General features: G+C 39.7%; 1 protein-coding gene and 1 long non-coding RNA gene across 4 annotated transcripts; one reads left to right on the forward strand and one right to left on the reverse strand.

Annotated features, from left to right (window-relative positions):
- Positions 1 to 133: 133 nt before the first annotated feature.
- Positions 134 to 20,579, forward strand: LOC113026116 (aminopeptidase N-like). Of its 3 annotated transcripts, none has more exons than XM_026174579.2 (21): positions 134 to 396; positions 9,441 to 10,151; positions 10,333 to 10,475; positions 10,746 to 10,882; positions 11,050 to 11,176; positions 11,256 to 11,410; positions 11,808 to 11,921; positions 12,070 to 12,213; positions 12,557 to 12,622; positions 12,804 to 12,869; positions 13,041 to 13,216; positions 13,531 to 13,607; positions 13,749 to 13,882; positions 16,326 to 16,381; positions 16,460 to 16,607; positions 16,718 to 16,809; positions 16,903 to 17,013; positions 17,968 to 18,135; positions 18,981 to 19,121; positions 19,378 to 19,459; positions 19,588 to 20,579. In XM_026174579.2, exons 2-21 carry the CDS (start codon positions 9,547 to 9,549, stop codon positions 19,738 to 19,740), a joined length of 2,895 nt encoding a protein of 964 aa, XP_026030364.2. In that variant the 5' UTR covers positions 134 to 396; positions 9,441 to 9,546; the 3' UTR covers positions 19,741 to 20,579. The 3 variants fall into 3 exon arrangements, with proteins under 3 accessions (XP_026030364.2, XP_026030355.2, XP_026030371.2); XM_026174570.2 differs by having other exon boundaries at positions 265 to 405; XM_026174586.2 differs by lacking the exon at positions 134 to 396 and adding an exon at positions 7,278 to 7,408.
- On the reverse strand, positions 7,929 to 8,300 carry LOC145429808 (uncharacterized). Its single transcript, XR_013910142.1, has 2 exons — positions 8,185 to 8,300; positions 7,929 to 8,106 (listed from the first exon to the last, which is right to left on the reverse strand). It is a non-coding gene; the product is annotated as an uncharacterized LOC145429808 (long non-coding RNA).
- Positions 20,580 to 23,190: the final 2,611 nt, after the last annotated feature.

Genomic DNA, 23,190 nt, shown 5'->3' on the forward strand with positions numbered 1-23,190 from the left:
TGCATATAACAAACCTTGAGTTTTTCGTGGATATTAGCAGGTAAGCTGAGGCACTGGGGCTGGGGTTTATGTGCGTCATATGAAACCTTAATCAGAATGATCAGGACACTCTGTACCTCTGAGGATCGGAGCTCTTTCTGCTTGACCACAATGCAGTGTTGATACAGCCGCATTCTTTCAGTCCCCCCTTCCCACTAAACTTAGGGATTTTGGGGGATAGAGAAGATTGTTCCCTCCCTACATCTCTAGAGAAACCTGTCATAACTCTCGCCACCTCCTACCTCCGTTCTCCCAGATGCCGACTGCAAGTCTTTAAGCCTGGGATCATTCCAGCTCAACTTGAACGTCTTTTGTGGACTTAATTCCGGGCGAGCGCTGGACATGCAGCTACACAAGGTTTGGCAGGTACTGTTTTCTATATCTTTAGTAAAAATATGACCAAAGAGACCAGTCTTGTTGATCCAGTCTTTTTTTTTTCTAAGAAAAGTAACATTAGTTGTCCTTTGTGCAAGTTTTACAGCCATCTGGTAAATTGTTGCACTGCTTTTTCCCTTAGAGTTTCTGTGCAGCAAGAAGTTGGTGTAATTGTTCACAAATGGTCTCTGAATGGATCAAAGGCAGACTTTCCGCTGTGAAGTACAGTCTTGTGATGCCGTTTAAGAAAATCCATGATACTTTGAGTTACGCTGCTCTTACTTGATATCAAAAACCAAAGTATGCAACGGCAACTCAGTTTGCAGTGAGTGCAAAGTAAATACTTTAGTACAGCAGCTGTGAGATAAATCAGTGTTTGGCTTTAGTGGCTGTGATGTGGATTTATTAGTCATCTGTTAACATCCAGCATGGGCTGTTCTGGATGTAAACTCTGCAGCCCCCATAAACTGACTGTATCTTATCTGTTCAGCGTGGAAGTGAGTAAACACAGAGTTGATTGTGTCGGTCACAGGTTCACGAACAAGTGGAATGATTGCATGAGTGCTAAAAGGTATTTTTACCTTTAAATGTCTGAGATAAGTCGAAAGTTATTGATGGATAATGATAAATCTTGTTAAAAAAAGTTGAAGGTTAAAGTGTGATAGGACACGGATGGAGCACACAAAAAAGAAGGTGCGCTGTCCTGCATTTCTCGGTCTTCCGGATAATCACATGATAGAAAAAAGACGTTCTTCTGTGGCTCTTCAAAAAGAATACACAGCACTTACAGAGAATGTAAGCGGGAGGCCTTTTAAAAATCACACCGCGAAATGCGCCTTGTCACATTGCTTTTTCACTGTCATTTTATTACTCCATGAAAATATGTGACTTTGCCCTCCCCACGATAAACATTCCCACTCCGGCTCTCAGTTGGCAAAGAGGAACGTTCTCGTGATTTGTTTGGATCATATTTCTTATTGAATTGGTCTAAAGTGACTGTAAGGGGATTTATTTGAAAGACTGATGATTAAAATTCATTCCCTGATTGATTTCGCAGACAGTTGATTTACCTTCCACTGCGGAAATGGGAAAGAATAGACTTTATAACCTGTTGTTTGAAAATTAGATTTCTTTTCAACATTGTTTATAAGTTAGCACCAGCAAAGAAGCCGAGCCTTGTATGCTATAAAACTTTTCCGTCATTAAAATGTAACACATTGTGCGATTTTGAAGCTTTATGCTGTAATGACAGCAATACCAATAAAAAACAACAAACAAAAACAAACAAACAATGTATAAAAGCTTTATTTCATTAAATCTATATTCTTTCTAATACCCCGCAGGGGGCAACTCCACTGTTTGCTAAATTAAATCAGATAACCTAGAAGTCTATGAGAATATGTTGTTTTTATGACTCCAATCTATGGTTTCAAGTCTTATTAAACAGCACATGTTGGGACTGAGAAGTTGCTACCGTACGAGCATATCGTTTTTTCCTGGAAAATTCACCTTTGTCATATCCAGTTTTATAACAGCAAGGTGCTGATATCCTCACAGCTCCACAACAGTCCACATGTCACTCTCAATATAAATATGAATAGTCACACAAACACATCCCAGTGACTGTAAATAATCACACTCATGCTCCCAAACAAGCTTTGTAAATTCCACACGCTGGATAAAACAATTTCTGTGACCTACCCAAACCCTCGATTGAATATTTATTCAACAAAACGCTAAGTCTTCCAAAGCCACAGTTGTAAACTGTGTAATGGGGACGCAATAATATTTTATGAATTCTTCTTGTTATTTCCATCGAAACATTCAGCTCTTGCGGCTTGCTGTTTCTCCATCAGCACCTTTTCTTTGGCGCCTAAGAAGCACTGCTCCATTTCTCTGCCACTAAAAAGGTATTCCATTAATAACACAAGAAATAAGCTTTGAAAGAGATATAGACAATAATAATTTGAGTGCATTATTGTTATGTGGCAATGACTGTTCTGTAAAAAAAAATCATCACCAAATTATAATCTTTCTACATGCTGCTGTGTCTTCCAGCCTGAGCTTCTGTTCCTTTTTTGTGTGTAGTCTACAAGTATAAGTCAATCTTTCAAACTGTAGGCTTTTAGTTCATTTTTGTTGCGTGGGAAAAGCTCAGACATTTGAGAGCAGGCTTTCTAAGCCAGCTCGAAGAATAACTCTCTGTCCTGGCCCGCAGTATTGCATTCCAGTGTATGTTCCTCATGTTCTCCACCTGTAGGTTGTTGAGTTCACATACCACTGACTGCAGTGGGTCTTTGCATACTCAAGGAATCCACTGATCTTTTAAATCAATTTATTCTACAAATGAATTTATGTATGAAGTAAGCGGGGTAAATGTTTATCGTTGTTTCCCCTCTCTTGGTCTATAAACATAAAAGCTGTCACATTTTATTGTTTTAGCATCTCATTTCTAAAGAAGCTGAATCATCATGATGTGGATGTTATCATGGCTTTGGACTCACCTTCTGATGAGTGTTACAAGCTATCATTACAATGGACCATGGACTATTATCAACCATCAGTTATGTCGTTCTTAATTAGATGTTTGTGAACAAACCGAAGACACAGCTCTGCGTATACTTAACTGGAAGAAGATACAACTGATCTTTGTTAACACTTCACATCCAAACTAAACTAAGCTAAATAACACAAGCAGAAAGAGTGGCAAGTTCAGACTAAAATGTGTTAGCTCAAAATGAACAATAGCATCTTAAATAATGATGGTTTAATACACACTTAACACCATGACTCATTTCCAATCACTTACTCGCTTTTATGACTGATCGGAAAGTTAGTCATTATGGCCTAGGTCAGCTTTTCTAACAAGTAAACAGATAAAATTGGCTCGGATGTCATCCTGTAATGGGTATCAAATTTAAGTCAAAGTCCAAGTCATAAATAAAACTTTCACACACAACACTGATGTATTTCTTCGAATACAAAAATGAAACTATTAACCTTCAACTTAAAATATAAACCTCCTGTGAAGAATTATGATAGATTCCAAGACAAGGTATTTTCTGTACACAATTCAGCCATCAATTTCTTTTTAAACTTATCCAATTTAGCGTTGCAGTGTACTACAGCCTATCTCAGCTGTCACAGGGCTGACACATAGAGAACTGCAGGAGGGAGCCAAAGTTTACACATATAAGTACAGGGAAGTCATGAAAATGCCACACAAAAGGCCCGAGCTGGCTGGTGGATTCAAACTCAGGTGACAACGCTAATCACCAACTACCTTTATTAAAAAAGATACGATTGAAAGCATATAATATATGCATATATATAATATAAATAAATGTAAAAAACTATATAACAACCTCATATATAGATATAAAATACTCTGTTATAAATAGAGAATGAAAAGCCTTCTTAACACAGAACAAATCATGAGATATTTAACACATCTGTCACGGCGGGGTATGCTGCTGTGTTTTGTTGCACGGACCCAAAAACAGACACCGAAGGAAGGAGCTGCGTTCTCAACAAAAGAAGAAGCTTTCTGGCCAATTCTGGCCAAACACATGAACTGAACCAAAAACAAGACCAAGTCTACACGAAGATAAACAGACAAGTTCGTATGACATGAACTATGACTTTGACTGTGACTAAAACTGTGACTATGAGTAGATAACATGAAGGAAAATGGGCAGACGTCCTGACAGCAAACAGTTATAGAAAAAGGACTTAAATACGCACACATGAGGTGATTTGGGGAAGTGGAGACACATGAGGAAACAGATGACTAGAATGAACATAATGACGCACAGAACAATGAACACGGCGAGACGCAGACATGACATGAATATGACAACATTAACCGTGCAGACATAAAACTTGACAGGCAAGACACTCAACAACAAGGGGAACTTTAACACAGGGGTGAATACCCAAGGGACTCTAAATGAACGAAGAAGTACAGCTGAGGAACCTGGGTGCTAATACCAAAAAGACTAAAAATAAATAATGAACTTAAAAAACCAAAAAAACTCAAAGTGCTAGGTTACACAACCCAGGGCTGTGACAACATCATGATGATCCTGTGTTTCAGGACACTCTGATGAGCAGTCACATGGACATGCTGTCAGACAGGAAGGAAAAGTGAGACCGTTCATTATGAAATAAATAACTACATGTTCAGGGTTTTGGTTTGGTACAAGTCATAAGTGACACAGAGTGCTTTGACTTCGGGTTGTATTCTGTTTGTTTGTTCACTAGCAGATATAACTAGACTCAATTTCACTGAAAATACCGATAATGTGAGAAGATTCTGAAAGAAAATAGTCTCTTTTCTGTATCTTTCTATATCTCTTCACTCTTTAACTGGTAAACAAGGTATTATTACTTCTATTGCCAGTTGTGATGTCTAAATAGTACAGAGGTGTTATTGTTACATTGCTCTCTTTCATTTCTCTCTTTCATTTTCAAGTCAAAACCGGGTGAAGCAGACAGAATTAATAGAAAAATCTTATATTCACTTTCATTTATAACTGTTACCCTGTTACACTTTATGAACTGTTGTGCCAAGACTCCATAAAACTCGGGATGCAAAGTCTTCCATGGAAAGAATCAGCTGTAAATATTGAGAAATTATTGATAACAGGTTCATTAGAGTGTTTTTATGATGTCACGGCATATCTACCAGCGTAGAGGTGAAGGCTGTTTGATCTCCTACTGTTAAATATTAATGACACAAATGGAAATGAGTTAATGACAAAGTGAAGTGGGAAAGGCTACTACATGGAAATATATATTTGAATGCTTAAAACCAAAATGGACAGTCCAATATTAAAAAGGACCTCAAATAAATACCTGAGGCATTCTTTAATATACAGCAAGTACCAGTTAATATGGTTTCTGTCATGGTCCTGGGTCGTGTGATCCAGTGTTGAGTTTTATGTATCTTTTGTATTCATTTATGCTTTAGCTTAGTTCGTCTAGTTAATTTCTAGGGTGCTGTTTAGCCCTTTGTTTCTTAGTTGTTTATGTCATCTCCCCCTGTACTCAGTCTCCCTGGTTCGTGCGTCTACCTGTCATGTCTGCGTGGTTATGTTTAGTTCATGTCATGTCTAATCTCCATGTTTCCTGTTTTACTTTGAAAGCCTGTATTCAATGTCAGTGTATTTAGTTTCACTTCTCCTGTCCTGTCTTTAGGTTCATGTGTGTCAGCTGTGCTCCCATGTGTGGCCACTTCCCCTGATCATCCCTCATGTGTATTTAGTCTCTGTGTTTCATGCAGTCTGTGTTTCCCACCCTCCATGTCCTCATGGCCAGGCTTCGTCATGGTTTTCCGAGTCTTCATAGTTTATCAGTATCTGTTTCCCAGTTTAGTTTAGTTCAGTCATGGTATTTCTGCTTTGTTTGAGACCTGTCTTCAGCCATAATAAAGGCTCACTTTCAGTTTAAGTTACTCCGGTCTACTCTCTTGTGTTCGCACCTGGGTCCACCACACGCACCACCGCACGGTCTGTCTCCTCAGATCGTGACAGTTTTTCTTTTTTTTCCTCCTGTGCTTCCAGTCTTTGTGCTAAGCTTGGCCTACCTACCTCTCGGTCGTTGTGTCCTTGGGCAAGACACTTCACCCGTTGCCTACTGGTGGTGGTCAGAGGGCCCGGTGACGCCAGTGTCCGGCAGCCTCGCCTCTGTCAGTGCGCCCCAGGGTGGCTGTGGCTACAATGTAGCTTGCCATCACCAGTGTGTGAATGGGTGGATGACTGGATATGTAAAGCGCTTTGGGGTCCTTAGGGACTAGTAAAGCGCTATATAAATACAGGCCATACCTATAGGTTTGTTCCCTGCACCCACATAAGGATGCGGGGTAACGGAGATTTTGAAGCCACTTAGCACGATCCTGTTGAGAGCTGACAATATATCTACTTACTTTAGCATTTTAGCAACATATTTTGTGCCAGCTGAGGTTTTGTGTAGCATAATTTTGGGTCTTCTTTTAACCCTGTTTTAATTATTGTGCAGTTCTTGCTTCATATAAGGGTAAATGTCACTTTTTGCACTGTACAGTTTGTGTTCATTATCTTTTTCTCTTCTGTCCTCTTTGCATTGTCTTAGACTGTTTTCTGTAAAGCATCTTGTGACTCTTGTCCGTGAAAAAATGTTTCCTTGTTTGCTAACTGGCCACTGGCCCAATTTCATGTTTACTGTACACACATGAGTATTCTGTCAGTTTCTTTACCTCTTGAAAAGAAAGTGAACAAGCATATTTACCAAAATGCTTTAGAATTTAGATGACTATAAGGCAAGATTACAGTCTTTGGAAACATATGATAATATTCACAGAGGTTGTGACAGAGAAAAATTCCTTTTTCAGTAAAAACGTCACAAAAGGTCATGGTGATGAGACAGGATTCTGTGGATTTGTGGTGAAGAAAAGCAAGAATGTGGACAGTGAGCTGCAACTTCCTGAGCTAAAGTTAAGGTGGTGTTGAGAAGGAGTAGGTTTGTGTGATTATAGGCCTGAAAGACAGGATGATATGAATAAATGACATATGGTGAAAACAACTCATTGGAAAGGCATTCTTGTTTACAAAGAGGCTAAATGACTGTAACTTTTGCAGGTAGTGCAGGAAAACCTGCTGGTTGCCTGCTAAAAATACAGAGAATTCAGAGTGAAGAGTTGAACCATTTGATGCAAATAATGTAGGGAGATAGGATGCACTGGTCTGCATGCAGAGTGCTTTATGATACTGATGAGGCAAGGAAGAGACGTAGCTGGAAGGTAATCTAACGCACAAGCTGAACCGAATTGGCAGCTAATGAGTGTTCTTTGTCGTGTCAAAAGGAGTAACAAGAACTGGGATGACACTTTTGATTTCAGCAGCGTCTTTTGGTAAAATTAGAAAGAATTCAGAGTTGAAGCTGGATGCATGCTGCTACTTCCTAACCAAACAGGAGTTAACAAGAAGGAATACAGGAGCTACACGTCTCGTTGTCTGTAGGTGAAGTTTTAAAAATAACAAGAACTTCTTCTCATTATCTCTGACTCATTTAAAATAATCACTGTTAGAGTTTTAGGAATACATGACTGCAATTTTGGTTACAAAAACAAAAAGGTCAATTTTGGGTAATGTCTGAAATTTGGAACGACAGAAGAACCCCAATCGGGTACTACCTGGATTCAGGTAGAAGTTGGATTTGTGGGCTTTTCTAGGGTTGGTCCTTGACTGGATTAGCTTTCCATTTTCTGACCATAGACAGTAGACAGGTTAAAAGCTGGATGCAGCCATGGTGATATTACCCACTGGTCTAATTTTTGCTTTTTGAACATGTATTGTTATCTTTTTGGCCACTGCCACGTTTTGTAGCCAGAACTTAACTTGTATTGATGAAAGAGTGGTGTTATCATATAAATTTAGCAAGCTGCATTTATAAACTGTATGGGTGTGAGGCACAGACTGTCACGGTCTGGGTGGCATACCGTGGGGAATGTTGGAGAAAGGACCCAAACGCTGGACTAGTGGAATGAGCAGTGGGTTTATTTACAGTGAAGTAAAAGTACACCACACAATAAATCTCCAAAGTGCTCCCTCGACTCCCGTGACGTGTCCTCCAATAAGTGCTGGTATCTCGTGCTCTCTGCCCTGTGCCTTCACACACCCCGTGTGTCTTGCAGTCCTGTGTTCCGCTGTCCTCCTGGGGAAAAACGATAGACACAGCCGTTATGGCACCAACTCCAGCAGGCATACACTGAATAGCACTTCAAACACTGACATGGAATCTAACTCAACGATCCTGCGCCGGAGGACGCTCCATCGCTCTGTTAAGTAGCTCCCCCGACGAGCCTGATCAGAAGCAGGTGTGTGGGAACCTAGGCGTGACCAGCAGTCGGTAGGGCCACGCCCATCAGGTCTGCAGGTGGCTGTCCTTCATTCTTCAGCCACACCCGCAGACACCCACACGTACACACACCAGCATGGAACACAAGAGCGCAGGGCAGCAAACATACATCCAATACAATAACAACAACGACAACGACAATAACAATAATAATGGTCCACACTGTTCACGGACCCCGAGTCCCCGGAACCGGGTCCGTGACACAGACAGATATTGGTCTAATAAGTACTATGAGCTCATTAAACACTAGAATTTTATTCAAACTGAAGCAAAAATTTCTTAGGTGGTCTTTAACTTGCAGCAAATGATGATATCTGTCAGGTAATCCATTAACAACAGAGTGAAAAGGTCCAGTTTAATTATTCAGCTTCAAGTGATACCCACAAGAACTGCAGTTTTTTTTCCACTTGCACATGGGCTTCATTTGTTTTATCTTCAGCGGTTGACAGAGATTGACCCCAACCATCAATTACAGCAGACAGTTCCTCCCTTTTCCTCCCGTCCTGTTTTCTTCAGCTTGATGATCGAATAGCACTGATGTTTTGATAGTGTGGGAAAACGGAAAAGACTCAGAAAATAGAACAGGAATAGTTTGAATTTACCCACAGAAAAGCTAAAGGCACTCAAAAGATGAGCTCTGGCTTAGTGCTTCATTATTCAGCTTGCTGCCTTTGTGACAATATTTACCCCCAATTTTTCTCAGATGATTTTTTCTTTTAACGTTATAGTACCACTGATCATTTTCATTGTGATACATAAAGTTGTTTTTCGGATCGACTTGTGATGCTGAAACATTTTTTGTTTTGCATGAGACCAGCGCAAAACACCAAAGCCAAGAAGTCTGAGTAACAACACCTTCAACCCTTTGGTGTCTTTTTCAGTGTTAAACCCGCTGCCTGCAGGATGAGGAATAATGAAACGTTTTTCAAGTAGTACTAGTTTGGAAGTCTGGTTTTATAATGCATCACAGAAATGGAATGATTTATTAATGTTACATAACTCTTTCAAAACAGTAACTATGAAACTACATGGCTTGTTAAGCATCCTTGACGTTTATTACAAAAAATAGAGATGCCAAGTTATAGATTAAATGGCTGAGGTTTTCTTGTTTTTCCTCTTTTTTTCGGCAGGTGCCATGTAAATAGCTCACCCATTAACTGAGAAGGAGGAGTTCTGCCGTGCTGACATAAGCAGACTGAGATCCCTCTGATTCCTGCATTGACCTTCTGATCAGACATGGGGAAAGTCTACTACATAAGTAAAAATGTGGGCCTCGGGATGCTTGTATTCGCGGTCTGTGGACTGGCTACAATTATAGCTCTTTCTGTTGCTTACGACAAGGAAAAGTCCAAGAATCAAGGTAACGTAGGAGATGGAGCATCAGATGGCACCAGTACAACTACACCCAGCACCACCCCTGACACTCCAAAGGAACCCTGGGACCACTACAGACTTCCAGATTCCCTCATCCCCGTCTCTTACAATCTGACCCTGTGGCCACGATTGAAGCCCAATGCAGAGGGCTTGTACATCTTCACTGGACGTTCAACAGTAATTTTTAAATGTGTGAAAGAAACAGACCTCATCATCATCCACTCCAAAAAACTCAACTTCACTACCTTCTTTGGGCACCACGCTAAACTGAGCAGCCAGGGTGAGGCCCCAGTGCCCACTATACTGAATTCTTGGCTTGTGAAGAAAACTGAGTTTTTGGTTATTCAGCTAGGCAGCAGATTATCGGCGGGAAAATCCTATTCACTTCACACAGAATTTCTCGGGGAGCTGGCGGATGACCTGGAGGGCTTCTACAGGAGTGAATATGTTGAGGATGGCGTAAAGAAGTAAGACTTGTCAACACATTCTTATTCCACGGTGTCAAATACTGCTGTTCTGTCAGATGCCAGTGTCCGTGATAAAGCTGCAGTATTATTTGCTTAATGTTTCTCTCGGTCAGTTTTTGAAGGCTTTTGGATTGTTGGTGAATGTTTTCCATTAATGTTTTTTATTTCCAATGTTTTGCAGAGTTGTTGCTACCTCACAAATGCAGGCAACGTATGCCAGGAAAAGCTTTCCTTGCTTTGACGAACCAGCCATGAAAGCAGTCTTTACTGTCACGATCATTCACTCACGAGACACTGTGGCTCTGTCCAATGGCAAGGAAAAGGGTTCGTTGGATAAACAAAACTATTTCAGTTTTTTATTTTTTTTCAGTGCAAATGGAAAAACAAGCTCAAAATGAGAATAGATATCATGTTGTAAGTAGTAGGTAATGTGATTGCTTCATAAACCAGTGACTGTAGAAAAGCCAATGACTGTTTCTTCAGTCATTGGTTGTAACTAATAAAAAAACACCTTGTCCAAGTTATTAAAGTAAATAAGTAACTAAACACTGTTAATGCTAACAGAGTGTTTAATATTTTTCTCTGCCTGCACAGACGCTTCAGAGGCTGTCATTGACAGTGTGGCTGTCAAAATTACAACATTTGAGCCCACGCGGAAAATGTCAACATATCTACTGGCATTTATCGTCAGCGACTTTGTTCCCATTGAGTCAAACCAAAACGATTTGTTGGTAAGAAACCTGGATTACATATTCACTTAAATCCCCAGTGAGGCCGGGATCCAAAAAGCATTTCCCAGCTTATATTTTCCCAAATATGATCTTGGAAAGTTAAAACGAGCATGAAATGGTAAGGAGCAATTTTTTTTGGACTCAAAGATTTAAATTACTCTTTGCAGATTCGAATCTGGGCTCGGAGAAAAGCAATAGATGATGGTCAGGGGAGCTATGCTCTCAATGTTACAGGACCCATCCTGAGGTTTTATGAGCATTATTACAACACATCATATCCTCTCTCAAAGTCAGGTAGACCATTTTGCTAAATCATTTCATTTCAATGATCTCCCTGAGCACAGCATGTTTTTTTAACCCTTCATCTCCACAGATCAGATCGCTTTGCCCGACTTCAACGCTGGAGCAATGGAGAACTGGGGTCTGGTCACATACAGGGAAACGGCCCTGCTCTATGACCCCATCCTTTCCTCCACTGGAAACAAAGAGAGGGTCTCAACTGTGATTGCCCACGAACTCGCACACATGGTATAGCATTGGTTTTTAACCCAGACGGTCTCTTTTCTCAAAGCTTTAGGCATCACAAACTAAAGCAACATTATATTATGAAATGAACGTGATTGCAGCAAAGTCTCCTTCCTTCACTCATCAAGTACTGTAAAAATAAATCTACTTGTGTTACTCCCTTTTGCAAGAGCAGCTGACAAATCGTGACAGTGGAGTAATTTCACCCTGCTCTCGACACATAAAAACAGATGGGAAATCCTGTGGTTTGAAATGTTTTAATCCCCTGCTGATTCGGTTATTGTGTTGCTTGGATGTGACTGATAGTGCTAATGTTGGCCAAAGTCTAGGTTCATGGAAACGTTAATTCCCTGGTCATGGCAGAAATGCTCATCTGTTTACTCCTCATGTGTTTATTTAGTGGTTTGGAAATCTGGTAACTCTGCGATGGTGGAATGACTTGTGGTTAAACGAGGGGTTTGCATCATATGTTGAGTACCTCGGAGTCGACTATGCCGAGCCCACCTGGAACATTGTAAGAGACATGCTTGCATCTCCACAGACAGCAAAGTTCGATACAGTTCTTAACAGATGTACATTTTTGTGTCACAGATTGGTAACTTTTCACAGATGTTGTTGGCTTATAAAACCTGCCCTGGTTCTCTTTCTCTGCTTGGCTGCAGAAAGATCACATCGTCCTTTATGATGTTCAGAAGGTGTTTGCTGTGGATGCCTTGGCCTTCTCTCACCCACTGTCACGTGGAGAAGAGGAAGTCAATGAGCCCGCTCAGATCAGTGAAATGTTCAACACGATCTCTTACAGCAAGGTCTGCTCCTCCGATAATTTTACACAACATTTTATGCAAGTTGATTCACAGAAATTAAGTATATATTCTACAATTTCACCCACATTTGCGGACAATATAGCCAGATTTGAAGCCCTTTTGATTTTAAACTCTCATGTTTATTAAATTATATTACTTTTATTTAGCTAATTTGCAGTAAAACGCTCAGTTTTCCCAATTCACTCAGTCTTCCTGCGTCCATGTGATTCATATCACACCATCAGGACGGCAACTCGTTTTAATGTTTGCTTTGGGATTTGTGGAAAATCCCTTTCCGTTATGAGAAATTCAAGCTCACCAAATTCTGGCGGTTTGTTTTTCCAAGGGTGCAGCAGTGCTAAGGATGCTGTCAGAGTTTCTCACCGAGCCTGTGTTTGCTAGAGGACTCAGTGTGAGTATATTATCACTTCATCTCTGCTGCCGTAATGTGTGTGCGACTGTCAGCAGACTAGGAATTAATGATGCTGTGTCTGTGGTTATTTATGCCAAAAAATGTTTCCTGGTAAATTCACACTATTTTCCTTTCCTCGTGATTGCATCATATGATCCTCATCTCCGTTTTGTGTCTTCAGTCTTACCTGAACACATTCGCTTTTGGTAACACTGTATATACAGACCTGTGGGATCATCTCCAACAGGTTGGTTAACCTGCATGACTTCACTGGTATTGTGTTTTTTGGGTGTGTGTGTGTGTGTGTGTGCAATTATCTTAAATTTCTGTGTGTGTGTGTGTGTGTGTGTGTGTGTGTGTGTGTGTGTGTGTGTGTGTGTGTGTGTGTGTGTGTGTGTGTGTGTGTGTGTGTTGTCAGGCAGTTGAAAATGCACCAGGAATACATATTCCACACTCTGTGGAAAATATCATGAACCGCTGGACTCTCCAGATGGGCTACCCAGTCGTCAGTGTTGACACCCGGACAGGAAGTGTCACACAGAAACACTTCCTGTTGGATCCAGACTCTACAGTGGACAGACCCTCTCAGTTCAAGTAGGAAACTGTTTAACCTTGTGCTGCAAGTTTCACTCAGATGAGAAATGAAGGGGCTGCACTTACACATATGTGCTTTAGGCTCCTGGTTCTCATTCACATTGAAGGGGCTGATGTCGTGGGTTGCTGACATGAGATGTGACTCTGATTTGTTTGTGTTGCTTCTACCTAAGCTGATTTTTTTTTTTTCAGACAGCAGCCAATAAGAATCTGTTGTATTAATCCAGTGTACCCACTAGCAGTGAAATCGTAATATGGAAATGACAAACAATAAATTATCTATCTTCTTTTCCCATTATGTCTTTTCTGTCTAGTTACACCTGGTATGTCCCTATCAAATGGATGAAGATGGGTGTGCAGCAGCCACAATACTGGCTCCTTCAAAAAACAGGTACACTCATATCATGGTGCTGTATTAGTTCTGCACACAGACTAAAAAACAAGACATTTCCTACTAGATTAGTTGGTTTAACCACAGCTCATTAAATTAATCAAATCTGCTGTGTGTCATTCTTTTCTTTTGTTTAACTAGACACTCATATTCCGATGAGAGTGTCAGGACAGGACTGGGTACTCGCAAACACAAATGTATCTGGATACTTCAGGGTGAACTACGATCCTGATAACTGGGACCGTCTCCTTTCCGTGCTCAACACCAACCACCAGGTGAGTCACAAGTGTTTTCCTGTTTGTGCTTTATGTCCACATTTATATGGTATGACAACTAAAGACTGTACAACGGCTATTCAAATAACCAAAACTGGATGGAATAGATGCATAAAAATAAAACTAAACTAAAATAATAAAACAAAATAAGATAAAAAGTTAAATTTACTCCAACTATATCTATGAATTTCCCCTAGTTTCTGTTGCCTATGTTTAAGGTCGGTTTGTGCTGGATTGGGTCAGCGACAAAGACTTTGTGCTGTGACTGGTTATTATACTTTTAGCTGTATCTTACACTTTCCTGACAATAGCACTGCAGCCCTGAACTTTTACAGATACCACCTGATAAAGGTCTGGGTACTCTTGAACCAGTATTAGCCGGTCTTCAACCTGCCCCCGTTGTTCTGTTCTGTGTGCCATCTTATTGCACTGATATGAAAATAGCACAACAATTGTGTATTTAACAGTATCAAGTGAGAATCATGTGTGCTGCCTCCTGTTAAGGCTCTCCAGACTCCTTTGCCTGAAGCAAACACAGTATTATCAGTAGTATGAATGTAAAGGATAATTTGGAAAATATCTAAAACCATGTCTCATGAATTTGACTGAGGTTCATGTGTTTAAATGGCTTAAGGCAGACAACACCAGACTAGGCAAAGAATCTTAAAAACACAATAACTGCACAAAAACTCCAAGTTAAAAGTCTTAGCAGAAAAAAGATATTTGGTGCAATCTATGCATTTTTGCCAAATTTACACACTGAGCTGTAGACAATTTGAACTGCTTTCAGTATGTGTAACTCTTGGGTTTTGACTAAATTTTTTTCTTTGAGTGCACCGATCAAAGTTTGTTGTGGAAGACGAGACAAGAGCTGAATTTGTTACATTTCAGAAACGTATTAGCTGTCAAATGTTGATATTTGCTGCTTTTTCTGTCAGTTATTTGAGCTCTGAGACTACACTCACTGACCACTTTGTTGAGTACACACGTTCTGCACATTAATGCAACTATCAGATCCACAGCCACATGGGAGCAACTCTTTGCATTTAGGCATGGTGGAAATAGAACTGAGCATCTAAATCTCAGTGATTTAAGGGATTTTGAGAAGGTCATTGTGACACACGACCCACAGATGGGCACTTCCGCGTTTGAGAGTTCAACAGTACTTTATTTACAGTTGTGATTTTCCCTGCGGTTTCTGGCTCTTGCCCCGGACGCAGCCACTCCGTCACTCCCGTTGTCCCTCTCACTCCTTCTCACTGCAAGACATAAGAAAAGTCTCTCCTCATCAAGTCAGTTCCGGGCACCTGCTCCTTCCCGCCTCAGCGCCGTCCCGTGAGCTCCCCTCCTCTGCAGCAGGCCAAAGACCACGCCCCCGCCGCAGGCATGCTTGTTAGTGTCAGATGGGCTGGTCTAAGTGTTTCAGAAACTGGTGATCTACTGGGATTTTCCCACACATCTGTCTCTATGATTTACAGAGAATGGTCAGAAAGAGAAAACATTCAGTGAGCAGTAGTTCTCTGGGTGAAAATGCCTTGCTGATGCTAGAGGGTGATGTCCAGGCTGCTTTGAGATTGAAAAGTAACAGAAGAGCATTTCTGAATACACACAAAACACATTGAACCTTGAAGCAGATGGGCTAAAGAAGCAGAAGGCCAAACTTGGTACCTCTACCATCAATTATGAACAGGAAACCAAGGCTACTATTTTCACCAAAATTGGACAAAAATGTTTCTTGATCTGAGTCTTAATTTCTGCTACAGTATTCAAATGGTAGGGTCAGAATTTGTGATGAACAGCATGAAAGCATGGATCATGCTGCTTTGGATTAACAGTTCAGACTGGTGCTGGTGGTATAAGCTGGTGGTGGTGTGAGGGATATTTTCTTGGCACATTTTGGGCCCATTAGAAGCAACCAAGTGTTATTTAAATGCCACAGCTTACCTGAGTATTGCTGCTGACAATGTCCATCCATCTCCTCATGGCTGCTTTCAGCAGTATAAGACGCCAATTTACAAAGCTGAGATCATCTCAAATTGATTTCTTTAACATGACAATGAGTTCATAGTACTTTTTAGGTCGGTACCCAAGCGTGTAAAATCACAACCAGTCACAATCTAAGTCATCCAGGCTACCCTTCAGTGGCAAAGGAATTTAAAAAACCAAGCAGTCAAGTCAACAATCTCACTTTTAGCTACCAGGCAACCTTTGTGAATGCCTTTTCAACTGCTGGAGTGCAAAACAAACAAACACATGAGAACAGAGAGTCCTTCCAGCTGATCTGATAAAGCCCAAGGTTTCAGAGCTTTAACAGACAGAAATATGTTGGCTTTGTTCAATGTCATTTTTCATATTGCATTTTCAGTGTATTACATTTCATAATTTTAAATGTTAAATTGTTTTGTCTTATACACTTTGCATGTGACTTTTTTCTTTCTTTCAGGCTGTATCAATCATCAACAGGGCACAAATTATCGATGATGCATTCAATTTAGCAAGGTAAAGGAAAAAGAAAAATCTTAAGTTAAAGTATTAAACAGTTATGTGTGAAAAAGCATCCTTTTCTTTTTCCCCCAGAGCCAAAATAATCAGCACCACACTGGCTCTGAGGACTACCAAATACCTGTCAAAAGAGCGAGACTACATCCCCTGGGAGTCAGCTTTGAGAAACCTCAACTACTATATTCTCATGTTTGACCGCAATGAAGTCTACGGAGTTTTGCAGGTTAGCCCTACTTTAGTTTACATGCTAATTATTATTCTTGCCTATTGTGAGTGTTTAAAATAAAAGAGTCAACTGACAGGAAAAAAACCTAACTCTAACTCTTATTTTAGGCATACCTTAAGAAACAAATACAACCCCTATTTGAGCATTTCAAGACAATTACATCTAACTGGACAAGAGTACCTACAGGACACACCGACCAGTAAGGGCTCTTTTAAACACAGATTTTTGATATGAAATCAAAAAGCTAAGATTTTGTATATATTGTTTGTCTCTGTAAAAAAAATCTTCTCAGGTATAATCAGATAAATGCTATTGGGATAGCCTGCAGTGCGGGAGTGGAAGGCTGTAGGGAGCTTATAAAAAGCTGGTACAGAGAGTGGATGAAAAATCCAAGTCGCAACCCGTGAGTACAAAATAGTTTCAATCTGTTCTTTTGAGCCCATGAAAGTTCTCATACACGTTTAAGGCTTTTATATCTGTCTTTTACTACTCAGTCTTGGCAAATCTTGGCAGTAGCAGGTGTTTTTAGGGTTAGGCGGTTATGATGCAGCTCATAACCAGCAACATGAAATTGAGATTGACACCACAGATTTTAGAAACAAGACCTGTAATTAGTGTAATGGGTCAAATGCACTGACCCATTAGTGTAATGGGTCAGTTCAATATCAGGACAGTAAGGGCCTGTGCAATACTGGGTCTTGTGCAATAAAATTTATGCTTCCGTTATTATTATCTATATTGTCCTCTGTGTCCACTCTTCTTGTCATTGTTTGTTCTAGTATAATGTGATCACTGTTTTTGTCCTTGTCACATGACCTGTAAATACTGTCTCTGTATGTTTTTTACTAACTTGTGTTTAACACCAACCTGCCAGAGGTTCTGCAGATGGAAATTAGCCCAAGGCTATAATCTGGCATATTTACATTTGTTAAAATGTTCATTAATATGTATTGCCCCTCTTTCTAAATAAAATAAATAAATAAATTTAAATGAATACATCTTCATAGTTACAAATCCAGCAGATCATGACATGCAAGTAGATATGTCATTCCCATGCTGACCTCAGACATGCCACACTTTGTCAGACACTGACAATTTGCAATTGTCCAAAGACTCTTGCCCTGGCCACTGCAAGAGCAGTAAGGAATTTAGAACAGTGTGAGAATGAATATTTCTTATAATCTGCCATAATTCAGACCTCTTAAATGTGACTGCTGAACTGTTTACAAAACTGTTAAACAGCTAGTGACCTATATGCCAAGTATGTCTGTGTGTGTGCATTCAGAGAGAGGGAGAGGAGAGAGCCAGTGTTCTAGGATTCATTTGAAATTCATTGCATAATCTTTATGTTCACCAGGATCCATCCCAACTTGAAAAGCACAGTTTATTGCTACGCCATAGCCTTTGGTGGTGTGGCAGAGTGGGACTTTGCCTGGAACATGTTCAAGAATGCTACTCTGGCATCTGAAGCGTCCAGGCTCAGGTCTGCACTGGCCTGCAGCAAAATACCTTGGCTTTTGAACAGGTGTGTTGTGGAAGTATAGTAATGTATTAGCAATGTAAATGCTTTTCAAAGAAGCTAAACTGATTGTTTATTCAGAATAAAACTCACAACTGAACACAGAGAAAGAGAACCTGCTTTGCAGCATAAGAGCAATTATAGCAATTACATCTTAATGATAGAACCATTAAAAACAGTAAATGTAACACTGTGAACTGGTGGTGAAGAGATTCACATCATAGCAGAAAAACAAGTGTGTCGAACTGAGCTTTCCCAATTGGCTTGTACTCTATTTACCACCCATCATGGTGCTATCTAAACAGTACTATTTTAATTATATCCTCACAAACAAATAAATCCTGCTTGTGGATGCTGGCCACCAAGGGTGTTTTTATCTTGTCTGGGATGAGTTTGTTTTTATGCAGTCCCATAAACTCATCAACAAATGCACGGTAATTCATTTTTAATCAGTTTGTCAGTTCGGTCAGTAAGCGAGTGGGTTACACTCCCTAAGGACCCCTTTCCAAATAATGAGGGTGGCCATGCAAATTAAAGAAAGCCTTTAGCAGCCCCCCCCACACCTCCAAGATATTAAGCTGTGTGTTATTGCCTATAAATGTGCTATAATTTTGTTAAATATTAATGTGGTCACAATAGAAAATAGTTCCCATATACCATTAATGCTACTTTATCTCCTGGTCTCTGGTTGTTGATTCCCTCCCTTATAGTTTAATTCAGTTTTATTTATGCAGCACTAAACTGAGCAATATCTATAGCAGGCATTGTGCAGTCACAACTTTGAATGATATCAGATATTTTCCATTTTCCCTCGGAAATAATCGTTGTATGTGGGTATATCGTTGACTCAGGTATCTGGAGTACACACTAGACCCAACTAAGATCCGTAAGCAAGACGCCACCTCTACCATCCAGAATATTGCCCGAAATGTTGTGGGGATGCCGCTAGCATGGAACTTCATCAATGCTAGATGGAGTTACATCTTCCAACAGTGAGAGCTCTATCCTTTTGTTTCTAAATAGTCAGTACTCACAAGCGAATTGTTAAAGACAGAAAAGAATTTTAAAAGCTGAATTTAACAGCAGGATTTAAGAAGTAATCACATTTCTTTAGGTGCAAATCCTGCTGGGTTTTTTTCTTTTTTTTTTTAATTACTTGCCCAGTTTGAGTTTTCAAGCATGACTACCTACCTATTACTAATTCCTTCTGCTGAACTACAGCTTTTTTTTTCCCTTTTCTTTTTTTAGATATGGAAAAGGATCATTTTCCTTCTCTAATCTTGTCAGTGGAATCACACAGAGGTTCTCTACAGAGTATGAGTTACAGGAGGTATGGAGCCAACAAAACCTCAACCACACAGAAAAACACAGAATTTCCCTTTGGGCATTTGGGAGAAAATAAATACAACGATTGCTAAATTTCTGATTTTGTCTGTTTGTATTTGCTCTTCTCTCCAGCTTAAAAGATTCAAAGAAGAAAACCTCAGTGTTGGCTTTGGTTCTGCCACCATGGCCCTAGAGCAGGCCATAGAGAAAACAACGGCTAACATGAAGTGGGTGACAGAAAACAAAGCTGAAGTGCAGCGGTGGTTTGCTCAGGAGTCCACGTGAGAACACCAAAAGCCACCACAGTCCTTTTTTCAGTACTGACAGTGATATGTAATTAATGAAAATCACTATAATCAACGGAAACAACAAAAGCCTTTTCTCTTGACAAATGCAGAAGGACTGTTTAACTGTTGTCACACAATAGCCCACTTAACATCAGCTTTAGTGCAAGGGAAGGGAAGAGACCAAGACAGCGTGTTTGTTTTCTACATATTTTACATTATAAGTTGATCCTTATCATGATTTATACTATTACCCAAGGCAGTAAATTTAATGTAGAGCAGTAGAGGCAGAGATTAATGGCAGCAATTCTACAAGTGGTTAAAATCTGTTGACGACAGCTGTTTTCATGCATGTGCTTGAACTTTCCTAGACAGACAGAGATGCATGGGAGAAATGTCTGATGTGGTGGGATCAGACATTAAACAGTCTCTATCCTGCCAACTTCCTAGTACAAAGTGCATATGATGTGCAGTTGAAGCCATGGTAGAATTATACTTAAAATAAGTCACTGAATTACAGCAAGTGGTGACCACTAAACACAAAGTATTTCCAGAATTAAGAGCACATCTAAAGTTGTGTACTTCCTGTCACCTGTGAAAAAGGACAGCTTTAGACAAATGACCTCATTCACAAAATTTTAATTTTATGTTGCTCATCATCATGTGATCGTTTGCTTCCATCATGTGACATCATGTGTCACACCAACACTGTCCTCCTCCTTCCCTGCATCCATAAACCTCCTCTATGCTTTTCTTCTTCTCCTGCTGCTTGGCAGCTCTACATATTTAACATCCTTTGTCCAATATATCCACTGTCTCTCCTCTGTACATGCCCAAACCATCTCAGCCTTCCTTCTCTAACTTTACAACACCAACCAAAAAGAAATGGTCGTAGAAAGAATAGTACCCATGGACACCTTTTAGGTGAAGGGTTTCAGGGAGGAGACTTGCGAACACCTTGGTAGCCCTCCTGAAGAGCTGGAGGAGGGGACTGGGGGTTTATGCTTCAGCAGCTACACTGTAACCGCAGACCCATCAAAATCTATAGCCTAACCTGTGTCATGACTGGATGTGCATCTTCCCAGAAATGTAACTACACATCAGGCTGATGCAGCTCACAACTATTGAGATTGTCCAGTTCAGTGCGATTCCTCCCATGCCTTTCTGGCTACTTTTTTACGAAATTTTTTGAATTTATCAGCGAAAGAATAACATTGTGTCAATACAAGAAATAATGATGATAGCACCAATGTCAGGGCTCCCAAACTTCAGCAAATTGTTGCAGGGAGATTGCTAAAACTATCTGAATGGATGTGAAGGAAGGTCCAAAGAAGTGGTTATGTTTGCCCCAGAAACAAAGAGTGAGGGGAAAAAGTCCCAGTATTTTATTTATAGCTCTAGGCTGGCGGATAGTACCACAAAAGTAAATGCCGGCAGCTACAAACTGTTTCAGGGATAAACATTTTACTAATAAAGTTTAATTTTTTTTAAACCATCATCATTCTCAAGTAGACATTTTGGAAAGGTGTGGGTTTTCTGATTTCCTCCTCACATACTGTTGTTTTATTTTCCTTAGTTGTCAAATTCATCAGCTTTTTTTGCTTTCCTTACAACACCTTCATGGCTCCTCCATGACTGGCATTGAGATAAACAATTTTCTTCCTTACAAAGAGAGGTGGCAACATACAGATAACAAGCACAAACCCTTCCATTTAAAATCATTCTGATTCTCCAGATGATTCCCCACACTTGTGTTTATCAATAAGAATCATTTGTCCTGATTCATAAGCCAGTCACACCTGTCTAGCAATCAGGCAAAGATCTCTTACCTGGATTTGATTCACAAAGGTGTATGATGAGGGCGCACTCAATTACTGTGCTCCTGTTCTTTGGAACAAGCTGGCTGCTCACTTAAGATCAGTTATATCTGCGCTGACGTTCAAAAACAAACTCCAAATCTCTTTGTTCACACAGGCCTGCACTCAATAACTAAGCGTGTTTTTATGTTTTTTTTTATCTTCTGTGTTAAGCACACTGAGCTTACATATGTATATATTTTCCAAAGTTCATGTGTGAAAACAGCTTGCCTTTAATCCAAACTTCATGTCACATTTCAAACTGATTTCCCATGAATAAACTTGCATTTGTACCTGTTCTTGGTGTGTTTATTGCAAACGGGCAGTAACTATAGATTCCTCTTTTCTTCCCATCGTTGTTTACTGACAATTTCTGCAGCTTTTGAGTTTTTAATTGAAGTGGATGAGTTTACATTTAGAATAATAGTACATGTTTCATTACGCATTTTGGCTTTTTTAAACTTAATTATTACATTTTTAATCACCTGCCAAATCAAAATAAAAGACCTGCAAACCCTAAAGAGTTAACATAGATGAATGGAGTCGTTTTTCCCCATTGAGCAGTGACAGGTTAAAAACTTTCCCATAAAATATCTCATTAGAAACATAATAGGTCATAAGAAGGGTTGTTTTTCTAAGCTGAGCGCTTGGATGAACTTTCCCTGTCAGGAGCATCTCACTGCAGGTCTAATCCTGACAATACAAGCTTGTACTTTTAGCCGCAGGAATGTAATCAGATGGAAAACGGAGTCTTTTCCAATATATTTTTAAAAGGAATCATCTGCCGGTAATTACAGTCTGTGTAATTACAGTCTTATTGGAAGCCTCAGCATCTGTCAAAAAAAAGATATACGGGATAAAGATGTCAAATTAGTCATTCTTGTTTCTACTCGTTTGAAACGGATGTTACACTTCAAGGTGAAACGATGAGCTGGTGAAAGTTTTTACCAATATGTTTAACATTAACACTAAGGTTAATAAAACATTATTCACTTTCCTCTTACACTCTATTGATTTTTTTAAACTCATATAGAGTCTGTCTGTAATGACGGTGAAGCTGCTTATATTCAATTTAATTAAATTAATTAAATTTCTTACTTGGCTTAATTTTAATTACTAAACGAACAAAAGAACAGGACAATTTAGGATAAGAGCGGAACAAACAATGTATGCAAATAATGACAACAACAATGATAATAATTATAATGATGATAATCATTATCTTCTTCTCATAGTCATGGTCGTCATGGCCTATGCGGTGTATTCCTGCATCTGTAATGTAGTGCATTACACAATATCTACAATATCCACACAATAAAGAATACAGATGGAAAATCGATATGATAGAACATTATAGTATTAACGTAATTGTAATAGTAATAATACCTCTATCATGAAATACCTGGAACACAGGTGTGCTGGAGAAATGCCAGTAAACATAACATTGACCTTATCAAGACAAGACACAACAAGTCCAGAAGTATCTGCAGTTCTGGCTTTATGACATCAGTGCTTGTGTAATAGCTTCCAATGTTATTTGTACGCAGTCACTGTCGGCTCAAATCTGAGAAAGTCCCAGCTGATTCAGTAAGTAT

This window comes from Astatotilapia calliptera, chromosome 1 (genome assembly GCF_964374335.1).
Source record: "Astatotilapia calliptera chromosome 1, fAstCal68.1, whole genome shotgun sequence".
In the NCBI taxonomy this organism is placed as follows: Eukaryota; Metazoa; Chordata; class Actinopteri; order Cichliformes; family Cichlidae; genus Astatotilapia; species Astatotilapia calliptera.

Bases quoted from the DNA above. Each gene is read 5' to 3' on its own strand.
- LOC113026116 (XM_026174579.2), top strand. From the start codon at position 9,547: ATGGGGAAAGTCTACTACATAAGTAAAAATGTGGGCCTCGGGATGCTT. The intron at 10,883-11,049 runs GTAAGAAACCTG...TACTCTTTGCAG, and splicing joins CAAACCAAAACGATTTGTTG to ATTCGAATCTGGGCTCGGAG. The intron at 11,411-11,807 runs GTATAGCATTGG...GTGTTTATTTAG, and splicing joins CCCACGAACTCGCACACATG to TGGTTTGGAAATCTGGTAAC.